The sequence below is a fragment of the Perca flavescens genome, chromosome 16 (genome assembly GCF_004354835.1).
Source record: "Perca flavescens isolate YP-PL-M2 chromosome 16, PFLA_1.0, whole genome shotgun sequence".
Lineage (NCBI taxonomy): Eukaryota > Metazoa > Chordata > Actinopteri > Perciformes > Percidae > Perca > Perca flavescens.
The window spans coordinates 28,330,239-28,342,639 of record NC_041346.1 but is presented as its reverse complement, the minus strand read 5'-3'; the positions used below and the strand labels follow the sequence as shown (position 1 = coordinate 28,342,639).

The window sequence follows — 12,401 nt, the reverse complement described above, 5'->3', positions numbered from 1 at the left end:
CTGACCCCACACATCCTGGTCACAAACTGTCCAACCTCCTCCCCTCTGGTAGGAGATACAGGGCACTGCTCGCTAAAACCATCCGAGAAGCACACACACACACACACACACACACACACACACACAGTAAAACTGAACAAAGTCAATCAACGGTGTTCTGCTCATCTACCTCATGTTTATTTCAATCTTAACAATATTGGTATTAATATACTAACATTGCACTGAACTGCCTTGCACTATATTTATATTTAAATCTTAAATCTCGACTATACTGATATTGCACTATTCCTTCCTTCTCTTCAATTGTTATTGTATATGTTTTGTACATTTGTTAATTCTATTGTATTGTTATACTGCATACTTAACAGTATTTTTTTTTTATATTTCTTACTGTCCTTTCTGTTTTTAATAATAATAATAATAATACATTTTATTTAAAAGGCGCCTTCTCAGCACTCAAGTACACTGTACAGCACACGTATCAAACTCAAGGCCCGCGGGCCAAATCCGGCCCCTTGCGGATTTAGATCCGGCCCGTACATCAATTTGGGTTCACAATACATTTTGGCCCGCCTATTTGTGCGCCAAAACAAAAACACAGGAAAGTGTTTTTTAAAATGCAATTATGTGTCATTCAAAGCAGACTTTGAGACTCAGAAATTCCCCCAGAAGCAGAGAGAGAGAGTTTTCATATTCAGGCTGTGAAACAGGTTGTTGTTAAAAAGATTTATCATTGTTTTGCTCTACTTGCTAAATTCTACGATGGCTAAGGAACTCTTTTGATTACTTTTGTAGGGCTTCATGTCAACAAAAATGCGACAAAAAGCGTACAAAAATGTTGGAAAAAGCAACAAATTTACAGAAAAGGTGACAAATGTCTGAGAAAGCCACAAAAAAAGTCTGAACAAAAACAAATAAACTGGCCCTTGGCGTGATTCTCTTTTTCCAGTGGGGCCCTTAGTGAAAATGAGTTTGACACCCCTGCCATACAGGGATACATAAGACATTTAAAATCAGCAAAAAATAAAAAAAATAATTAAAAATTAAATAAAAATAAAAAATAAATGTATTTGTTATATGTTAAGAAATTGTTGTACTTTGAGAGGGAGTCAAATTCCCTGTTTGTTTAACGCAAACCTGGCCAATAAAGCTGATTCTGATCTATTGCTCCACCACAGATGTATAAAGCTATGCTGCTCCACCCTCCAGTCCAGCAGGTGGCGCTAACACACCGGGACGCCGCGTGCGCGCCACTTAAAACCAAAATCAAAAGAAGTCGAGCAGAAGGAACGGAAAGAAACAGGAAGAATTAGAAGAAGACAACATCGGCACCACAATGAATAGGAGACTTATCAAGGTAACAAAATGTTCCCGAATTTACAATTTAAGCTATTTTGCGAGGGTTTTAAATAACTTGTTTGGGCTTTATTCGTGTCGCTACAGTGCCGTAGGAACAAGAGAAAATGTCGTTAACGGGATAGTTTACCGTTCATCTGCCCGACAAAATGAAAGGATAACGACGTCCAACGGACGCAACTAGTTTTAGTTTTAGTTTGAGACGCCGGCGGGGCGCGACTCGAGACAACTTCGACATTTAAAGCGTGAAGTCGGACAACGTGTTTTTATTTTTAATCTTTTAAACCAGGGAGCTTAGCAACCTCGCTTTTCGCGGCGAGAAGAAGCTGCGGCGGCGGCTTGTTTTTACGCGCTGTCACCGTCTGAAGGCTGTACAGAAAACATGGAGACTTTTGGGGTTGGGACGTGACGTCAGACGTCTACTGGGAGATCATATCTCACAAAAATAAATTGTATTGTGAAATAAGAAGACCAGTCAACAATGTCGTGATACATGTTTAAATCTGCTTAAAAAATATATTTTCTGCTCTTTTTTATATACTTGTACTCCACTACATCTATCTGACAGCTTTAGGCTACGTTCAGACTGCAGGCAAAAGTGGTCCAAATCAGATTTAGACCAGGTCCATATATGTGGTCCTGAATCTGAACCTAGTTCTGATTTATTTCAATGCGGCCGCAGTGTGAACAACAGAGGCGGATTTGATGCGACTTTTACATCAATCTACATCAGGGGTGTCAAACTCAATTTCATTACGGGCCACACTGGAAAAAGAGAATCACACCAAGGGCCGGATATGTAGAGTTTATTGACGTGCTTTTATTTCACCGAAAAAGTCAAATATCTTTGGCTCAACTATTGCATGTCTCATATAGTCTTCTCACTCACAGTTTGGTCCTCATAAAGTCAGCAAAAAAGTCCCAAAGCCGTCCTAGAATTTAGCAAATCGAGCAAAAACCATGATTATATTTTCTAAGTAGGCTACTACACAGCTGACCCACAACAAGCTCTTTCACCGCCTGAATATTAAACTCTCTGCTTCTTCTGGGGGAACTTCGGAGTCTCAAAGTCGGCAAATTTGCCAAATTCTGCTTTGAGTGTGGCGTGAATGAAATGATGAAAAATAGTTTCCCATGTTTTTGGTTTGGTGCACAACTAGGTGGGCCAAAATTGATTGTGAACCTAAATTGATACGCGGCACAGGAGTTAGCCCTAGACATAGACAGTAAAACTAAAAACTTGACTAGCCCTACAAAATGGAGAACAGTGATGGAGGTAGAGGGAGGTGATAGACCTCATTAGTGTATGGGGAGCTACTTCAATTCAATCAAAACTAGAAAAATGTGTCTCTTTCTCTTCATTCTTCTCCTCCTCAGAACCTGCTCATTAATGTTATGGCTGCCTTCGCACAAACATTTTGACATAACAGTGAAAATGCTGACTTCCTCCATAACCTCCCTGACTTTAGCGTGCTGCGTCTGATGTCATTTGTTATTGTTCTTTTGTCTATGCGGGTCAATTTGAAACCGCAAACAGTTCACACTGGGATCTGATATACAGGCCACATTTTAAAAGGTCACGTGAACAGCCAAACAACAAAATCAGATCTGAGCAAAAAATCCAAATTAAGACTTGTGGTGTGACCGTAGTACTTTTCAGATGACAGTGTTTCCTCCCCTTCCTGTCCAGTGAAAACCACGTATCTCCAGATGTGTTGATGTTGAATGATTGTGATAAACTGAAGGATGAAGTCTTCCTTTTATGTGTTGAAATTCTCCTCCTTCTTAAGCTATATAAAGTCTTTAAAAAAGCCTCTCGGATCAACTCGAACATGCATAGAGCTGCAACGATTAGTAAACTAATCGATAAATCGATCGACGGAAAGAATAATCAACTATTTTGATGAAAATGTTCATGCAAAAATGCCAGAAAATGTGGTTTTCAGCCTTTCAAATATGGCGATTTCCTGCTTCTCTTGGATTTTGAGAAACCGGGATGGGCAGTTTTCATTATTGTGACATTTAAAGACGTAAATAATCGTTAGTTAAAGCCTTAATCGTCACAAAGTTGAAAACAGTGCTGTTTTTCTGCAACATGAACAGATGAATTTTTAGAGATCTGTGGTTCTCACACGACAGCGATGCTACAAACGTGATGATCTTATAGACCATGATGCATTGCTGTAGATTAAACTACCCAACATTATATAAAGGAGTTAAAATGAGCAAAACTTTAAACATCTACAGCAGGAAAATGCAACATAAACACTAATGCAGCGGGAATATTAATCCAGAAACATCAGATAGAAGAAGAAGAAGAAAACACTGACAGAACATTTCACTGCAGCATAACTTTTTACTTTTTATACTTTAAGTACATTTTGCCTACATATTTTTACTTAAGTTAGGTTTCTATCAGTTCTTTTACTTCAGTAAATGATCTGAATACTTCTTCCACCACCATCAATGTTCAAATCTGCTTGAAAAATGTCTTTGCCTCGAGTGAAATTAACTCCGTATGGCTGCCCAGTTTCTACAGCCTCTTACTTACACTTTCAGTGTGACACACCAGTAGTTTTGGTTTTTGGTTGCATGATACAGCAAAGCGTCGGAGTCAGGAATTCCCCTGCGTGATTAAAAAATCGAGACGGGTCTTGTAACCACTTCCTGAATTCCTCAACAACTTAGTTTTAGGACTCAGGTATTCAAGTGTCTGCTGACAGGAAGCAGAACAGAGATTTAATCCCAGCTTCCTTTTTTTACCTTTTTATATACTTTATTATACGAGTGGTGGAAGTAGTATTCAGATCATTTACTAAAGTAAAGTGGTAACAGAGCTCAACAGTGACCATCCACTTTTTCAACGGCTCTGTTTCTGGAAGTGTTTAAAGTGCTCATATTATACTTTTTGGCTTTTTTCCTTTCCTTTATTGTGTTATATACAGTACAGGCCAAAAGTTTGGACACACCTTCTCATTCAATGTGTTTCCTTTTTATTTTCATGACTATTTACATTGTAGATTCTCACTGAAGGCATCAAAACTATGAATGAACACATATGGAATTATGTACTTAACAAAAAAGTGTGAAATAACTGAAAACATGTCTTATATTTTAGATTCTTCAAAGTAGCCACTACTCTGCTTCTGACTGGCTAGTAGTCCTTACCTAGCTACTGTCAGGGCACGCCCTCATACTCTGCTTCTGACTGGCTAGTAGTCCTTACCTAGCTACTGTCAGGGCACGCCCTCATACTCTGCTTCTGACTGGCTAGTAGTCCTTACCTAGCTACTGAGCATGTGCGACTCCCAACAAAGATAGAACAGAAGTGAGATGTCTCACTCTGTAGCTAAAACAGAGAGCTCAACACACAGGGTGAAAAGAGGAGCTGCAGCAGTGTGCAGTGTACAGTGTATTGTATGTATGTATACAATTATGAACCTGAAAATGAGCATAATATGAGCACTTTAAATATATAATAAAACATTTGATTTGGCGCAAAAGAACATTTCACAAAACGGTAAAAAAAAAAAAAGAAAAAGTACCTTACCTAAGCTGCGGCGAAAGCTCTGTGTGGAACCTCCAGAACCATAAATCAAGCTTTACACTTAGGATTGTGGGTAGTGTAGTACTTCTCCATGACATCGCGAATAAAACATGTTTGGCTTAAAACAACGTTGATTTCATACGAACTTGTGGCTTCTACAGGAGCAGAAACCTTTGTTTCACAACCTCGTAGCTCGTGGAAAATCTACCTCGGATGGTTTAGACATTGTGGCTGATAATCAAAAACCTTACGGAGAAAATGAACGGGATTTTTACTTCCGTAACCATACCGTTTGAGCTCTGTACCACTGTGTAGAAATACTCAGGGATCAATAAAGTCTTATCTCAACCTATAATATTACTTTATGGCAGGACGGTTGCATTAGATTGTACAGGTGTACATGTGTATTCCCTCTTTTGGACTCAGTCGTCTCGTGATTTTATCCCATTTTAAATCAACATTTTTTGTTTCAGGAGCTTGAAGAAATCCGCAAATGTGGGGCAAAGCATTTCCGCAGCATTCAAGTGGATGAATCGAATCTTTTGAACTGGCAAGGCCTTCTTGTTCCTGTGAGTATCGACTCGTGTTCCTTTCGTGTGAAGCAGCTGTCCTGCCATTAAAGTTGTTTTATCATGAAACTTTTTTTTTTTTTTTTTTGTCTCCCCAATCTACGAAGGACTGTCCTCCATATGACAAGGGAGCATTTCGGATTGAGCTCATCTTCCCCGCGGAGTACCCCTTCAAGCCACCGAAGGTAACGTTCAAGACAAAAATCTACCACCCCAACATCGATGAGAAGGGCCAGGTGTGTCTGCCCATCATCAGCGTGGAGAACTGGAAGCCGGCCACAAGAACGGATCAAGGTGAGGCTTCAGAGATCAGTAATCCTGCCTCTTTTATTAAACTTATAATCTACAACTTCAAACCTCATTTAGCTTAATCATAGTTTAGCATAGGGCTGCAAAATTAATCGCAATTTTATCGAAATCACAAATTTGAGGTACTGGGACTTTACTTAGGTAAGTAAAGTACTAGTAAGTACTAAGGTACTCTAAGCCAGTGGTTCTCTAACTTTTTTCAATAATGTACCCCATTTGAATTGTGTTTTTAAGCCAGGTACAACCGTGACCAGCGATAGATTTACCAAACAGCCATGATGAAAAACAACAAATGAAAAACATTTAAATGCTGATGGAAAAAGGCAACAAAAACTTAAAAAAAAAAAACACCATAAAAACTAAAAAAAGTCAGTAAAAAAAAGAAGGAAGTAAGGCAAGAATAGGTGGAAAATAATATCAAAAATTGCAACAGACTTGTAAAAAAAAAACACAGTAAAAAAAGTTTTTTGAAAAAAGACAAAAACTTCGACAAACTTGGAGAAAAAAAGAAGACAGTAGAAAAAGGAAGGAAGGCAAGAACTGGTCGCAAATAGTGACAAAATGCAACAAAAACTTTAAAAAAAAAAACAGCGACAAAAACTTGTTCACGTACCCCCTGCAGTCCTCCAAAGTACCCCATGGGGTACACGTACCCCCATTTGAGAACCACTGGTCTAAGCAATGTCACGCATTTTTTAGGCTACAACATTTTTTGTCATACAGCAGTTAGTGCGCTGAAGCAGGGAAGGGAGGAGGAGGGACGGGATGAGGAGGAGGGAGGGGACGGGATGAGGAGGAGGGAGGGGCGAGCTAGCCTCGTTTTGTCTGAAAATACTTTGAACGTCAACAAGAAGTGACGTCACCCAACATTGTTTAGAGTAGGGCTGGGCGATATGGTTGAAAACTGTATCACGATATAAGTTTTTCATATCGGTCGATATCGATAATTATTGATATTTTTTATGACCTATTTAAAATAAGGACCAGGAGAAAAATATATTAAATTTAAACATTTTTATTTTAAACTTAACCCTGCTCTGATTATAATCCCCTCAGTTATAAAAGCAGAAATGTCAACAAAACCATGGAAAACACTCAAATAATTAAATTGTAAACATAGGTCTAAAATCACAATGAACACTTAACAATTATCTCTTAACATTAAGGTGCAAAATTAAAGAATAAGTAAGAAATACTTAATAAAGTGTCATAAAATAGTGCAAAGTGTTAGCTAAATATAAGAAACCTGAGAAACTATTTTCTGCAGGTTTAGTGCTAGGTTGGTAACCTGGCTTCTGGACGGTGCTCAGCATGTCTGCCTTCGTTATTTCTTTTTGTTTTGCTGATGCAGAGTACCTCTCCATGGTGGTCTGTGTTTAGTGTTTAGTAAGGCGCTGATGCAGAGTACCTCTCCATGGTGGTCTGCTGCTTGTAGTGTTTAGTAAGGTGCTGATGCAGAGTACCTCTCCATGGTGGTCTGCTGCTTGTAGTGTTTAGTAAGGTGCTGATGCAGAGTACCTCTCCATGGTGGTCTGCTGCTTGTAGTGTTTAGTAAGGTGCTGATGCAGAGTACCTCTCCATGGTGGTCTGCTGCTTGTAGTGTTTAGTAAGGTGCTGATGCAGAGTACCTCTCCATGCTGGTCTGCTGCTTGTAGTGTTTAGTAAGGTGCTGATGCAGAGTACCTCTCCATGGTGCTCTGCTGCTTGTAGTGTTTAGTAAGGCGCTGATGCAGAGTACCTCTCCATGGTGGTCTGCTGCCTGTGCCGTGTTGCAGCTGCAGATGTTGTTGGACGTTGATGGCGAATACGGCTGTGCTCCAAAGTGTGAGCGCGGCTAAAGTGGTAAAACAAGTTTATGGTATTACCAGTGTTGGTGGGGACGACGGTGTGACAACATTGGTCTGACTACGGTCACACTTATAAAATCCCCAAAACTGCCATACTGACTTTTCCTGTTTTATCAACGATTTCTTTGCTCGCTGCGGCACTCACTTTCCACTCCACGCCGGTTCTGTTATTGAAGAACACGAGACAGCGATGTGGCGCAACCAGACATGATACTGTTACATGATTGGCTGTTAGAGTTTCACTCCCCACGTTGCCAGAGAGCGAGGGCCTTTGTTCATGCAACCAAACTTGATTCACAACCTCTGGTTTCTTCTGATGAAGAAAAACAAGTTATCGAACGTTTTATCGACCGCATTTTCTATTGATATTGATTATGTGTCTATCGCGATACATATCGTTATCGTTTTATCGCCCAGCCCTAGTTTAGAGCGAAAACTGCACATTTTTAATTTATGCTCTTTATTGATCCCTAATGGGGATATTACAATTTACACTATGTTGTTACACACTACTCACAGGCCTGAAATACACACATAGACACACACACTCGCTCGGGTCCTTTACATGCACTAATGACGCGTTTTTGTTATTGTGTATTTAACTTTTCCAGATTTCATTGTGTGGGCCTTACTAAGAAACCAGCCTTTTAAGGAAAAGTAAAGGGTTTAAAGGTTGAAATGAAATAAGATCACTAATTACAACAAAGTGTGAATTCCAACTGGTTGACATGAGATCACTAATCAAAATCTAATTACAAAAAGTGTGAATTCAACCAAAAGGGTTTTGCGAAGTTTTTCCCTTTCCAAATAGAGAAACAAAGACTATATTTTTTTAAATAAAAGTACTTTTTCCACGGCAGAATGGGTGGCAGGCAAACGGAGTAAGACAACTTCCCAGGGGGACCAATAGTGGAACGTTTTCATATGTTTTACTGTTTTTAACTTGCTGCTTCAATGTTTAATTTCTTTTATTGCACTTTTATGTTTTTTTTTTGTTTGTTTTTTTATCGTTTTCATGAAAAGCCCTTTTGAATTGCACTGTTGCTGAAATGTGCTATACAGTCCTTCCAGAAAAATTTAGTTTTTTTGTGATTATGCGGCACGTTTTCTTAAAAAATGCGATGGATTATGTGGGATATTTATGCAATTTTATGTGATGAAATTGCAGGAACTTGCAAAAACTTTGATTGAAAAAGAAAAAAAAAAGTGATTTCCCCAACACCCTGCTTTTCGATGATGTATATGTCGTGTAATTACGTCACTTCATAACGTTGCCATGGCAACAGGGGAAAATGGCTGCTCTTGTGTGAAGTAAACGCAACATTTTTCAACTTTCTGCTGATATTCTTTTTTTTTTTTTTTTTTTTTGCAACGAAAATGCCCGGATTATGAAATCATGCAAGCCCCACATTTTGCGTGAAAATTGGCAATTTATGCGCCGAAAGTGCGGCGTATTTGAAAAAATGCAACAGCCTCATAAATATGCAGACTTGGGCTGATTATGCGATCGCATAATCACGTTTTTCTGGAGGGACTGGCCATAGAAATAAAGCTGCCTCGCCTAATGGAGGGATGTCAGAGTGGGGGGGCTGTGACTGCTGAACAGGCAGAGTGTATAAACCCTGTGTATTCTTGTTCTCTCTCTCGTTCTCTCTTTCTCTCTCGTTCTCTCTCGTTCTCGTTCTCTCTCTCTTGTTCTCGTTCTCTCTCTCGTTCTCGTTCTCTCTCTCTTGTTTTCTCTCTCTCTTGTTCTCGTTCTCTCTCTCTTGTTTTCTCTCTCTCTCTCTCTTGTTTTCTCTCTCTCTTGTTCTCGTTCTCTCTCGTTTTCTCTCTCTCTCTCTCTTGTTTTCTCTCTCTTGTTCTCTGTCTCGTTCTCTCTCTCGTTCTCTCTTTTTCTCGTTCTCTCTTTCGTTCTCTCTCTCGTTCTCTCTCTCTCGTTTTCTCTCTCGTTTTCTCTCTCTCTTGTTCTCTCTCTCGTTCGTTCTCGTTCTCTCTCTCTCGTTCTCTCTCGTTCTCTCTCTCTCTCGTTTTCTCTCTCTCTCTCTCCTAGTGATTCACAATCTGGTTAGTCTGGTGAACAGCCCTCAGCCGGAGCATCCGCTGAGGGCCGACCTGGCCGAGGAGTACAGCAAAGATCGCGCCAAATTCATGAAGAACGCCGAGGAGTTTACAAAGAAACACAGTGAAAAGCGACCCGTCGACTGACGACACAACGCTGCCGTCGGCCTCCTTTCTGTTTCCTGTTCAAAGAGCCTGCCCCCCCGACTCTCTGTTCTCACCCCCCCAAAAACAACAGAGATGCTCTGTTCTCGCGTACCTGCTTGTTTTAGCACTCTCCCACCACTTCTTAATAGAGGCTTGAGTTTCCGTTTCACTTTGCCAAAAAATAAAAGCAACAAGAGAAAGCAGGACTTGTTGAATAGGCAGGCTCTGGCCTCTAGGTGTCACCGTTTGGTTATTTCTTTCTACTGATTTTTTTTGGAGAAAAAACATAAGAAAATTGTCCGAGGTGGCATCCTGAAAAGTAAAATATCATAAATAAAAAATAAAAAAAGTGCTGTTTGTTCTGCTTACTTAAATATTTAATGTTTTTTCAGATTAATCAGCTAAATCTACAGCTGTTGATATTTGTCGTCATCTTTCTTTTGTTTTTCTATTTTTCCCCCCCTTAAGATATCACTGTACTTTGTGTAATCACCTGTTGCAGTACACAGAAATTAAAGTTTTCTACTGATGCAGAGTTCCCCCGTGTAAACTCAGCGATTTGTGAAAATGCAACAATGTTCACGTGTCCCTCAAATGTTTTTTTTGTTTGTCTTGAGATATTTGAGGGGAAAAGTCTCCTTTAATTTAAGTTCTTCCACCTCAGTTGGCCTCCCAGGAAAGTGCATAGTGTCAGCGAGCATCACCGTTATTTAGTCAACTATGGCTCAGACTCAGGCACTAACAATTTCTTTCATCTTAAATTCTGTGTATTTATCTCTTCTTTTTTAACAATGTCTTTATTGATTTGTTTACTTACAATACATGGATTTATCTCTTCTTACGCGTTCAAAGCTGTTCAGTTCTGCTTTAAAAGAGTAAGTACTAAGGGATACCAACTCCTGCTCGTCTTACTCATCATAACGCTGACAATATTTTCATATTAAGAACAAAATCTACAAAGCACTGATTGGTTCTGGCATTGCGATACAGTTTTTAAGCTGCAGTTAGACTCTGGGCTGCAGTCATACACTTTTATATTGGCTTCTCTCCTTCAGTAAACCCAACGTAATTAGCCAGTTAATATCCTCTGATCGCTGTCTCTACGCCGTTACACATATAAAGGCAATACATCCAACTGCAGCAGCTCATTAATGAATAAAGATATGTGATGGATGCTTAAACAAAACTGAATTGTTGTGTTTATTAGTCCTCAGATTTTATCTTCACTACCCATTTATGAAAATATGACACAGGTTTTTATAGAGATGTAACGATACGCTCAACTTACAATTTGAAGTTGACGATACACGGTTTTTAACAGGATGATAAACGATAAAACACACATTTGCTCTCCGCGTACTAAGTAGCCTCGCAATGCCTCCCAATCTTTGGGCGCATTGCAGCGTAATTTTTTAAATTAATAATTTTTTTTAAATTTAATCTCTGTCCCACTCCCGTTGATTTCTATGCTCTATTTCATCCCTATCACGGTACCAACAGTGAGATTGACTCCCGGTCCCGGAAAATTGTCCCCCTCTACGACAGATAGTTATTCCTAAGGATTCACAGTGCCACATGTATGTTTAAAGGAACACGCCGACTTATTGGGAATTTAGCTTATTCACCGTAACCCCCAGAGTAAGACAAGTTGATACATACCCTTCTCATCTCCGTGCGTGATGTAATGCTGTCTGACAGCTCCAGCGGCATCAGCCCAGCACAGATCCTGCAGGTGAATGGTTCCAGTAATCCTACTGCTCCGAATAAGGGATAAAATAACGCCAACATGTTCCTATTTACATGTTGTGATTTATAGAGTCAGAGCGTGTACAAAAAACAACGTAACATGAGACACAGACATCTTCTAACTGTAAACAAACCAGGAACTATATTCTCAGGCGGAAGAATATAGTACTTGGGCGGAGTGATATGCTCGCAGCAAGCCTGTCTGAGAATATAGTTCCCAGTTTGTTTACAGTTAGAAGATGGCTGTGTCTCATGTTACGTTGTTTTTTACACGCCAGATGTTCTACAAATCACAACATGTAAATAGGAACATGTTGGTGTTATTTTGTCACTTTTGGAGCAGTAGGCTAGTTGGAACCAGTTACCTGCAGGATCTGTGCTAGGCTAAGCTACAGCATTACAGCATGCACGGAGATGAGAAGGGTATGTATCGACTTGTCTAACTCTGGGGGTTACGGTGAATAAGCTAACATTAAAACACGATTTATAAAATCATTCCAACAACTATTTTAATAGCGTAGTATTCTATGCAGAAAATGAATGTTTAAAAGGCTTTAGGCCGCCCTACACGCTCTAGTAGGCCCAGTTTAATGTGCAACATTTTATATATATATATATATATATATATATATATATATATATATATATATATATATATATATATATATATATATTAGGGGGTCCCTGCTCCGTCTCTCTTTCAATTAAGTTGGCCTTAAAAAAAAACGTTGAAGACCCCTGCTCTAAAGCTTTAAGTGCAACATGAAAAATGTAATTGTTTTTTTCACACCTATTATTATTCATTCATTATATAAGTTTTGG

The 12,401-nt window shown here is 39.3% G+C and overlaps 1 protein-coding gene across 1 annotated transcript; it reads left to right on the top strand.

Annotated features, from left to right (window-relative positions):
• The first annotated feature begins 1,195 nt into the window (after positions 1-1,195).
• On the top strand, positions 1,196-11,019 carry LOC114571380 (ubiquitin-conjugating enzyme E2 L3). Its single transcript, XM_028602281.1, has 4 exons — positions 1,196-1,357; positions 5,377-5,472; positions 5,580-5,766; positions 9,679-11,019. The coding sequence occupies exons 1-4, from the start codon at positions 1,337-1,339 to the stop codon at positions 9,831-9,833; spliced, it is 459 nt and encodes a 152-aa protein (XP_028458082.1). The 5' UTR covers positions 1,196-1,336; the 3' UTR covers positions 9,834-11,019.
• The last annotated feature ends 1,382 nt before the right edge of the window (positions 11,020-12,401 follow it).

Excerpts from the sequence above, each read along its gene's own strand:
- LOC114571380 (XM_028602281.1), top strand. The coding sequence starts at position 1,337 with ATGAATAGGAGACTTATCAAG. Across the intron at positions 5,473-5,579 it reads GGCAAGGCCTTCTTGTTCCT|GACTGTCCTCCATATGACAA; the intron begins GTGAGTATCGAC and ends CAATCTACGAAG. Across the intron at positions 5,767-9,678 it reads GGCCACAAGAACGGATCAAG|TGATTCACAATCTGGTTAGT; the intron begins GTGAGGCTTCAG and ends TCTCTCTCCTAG.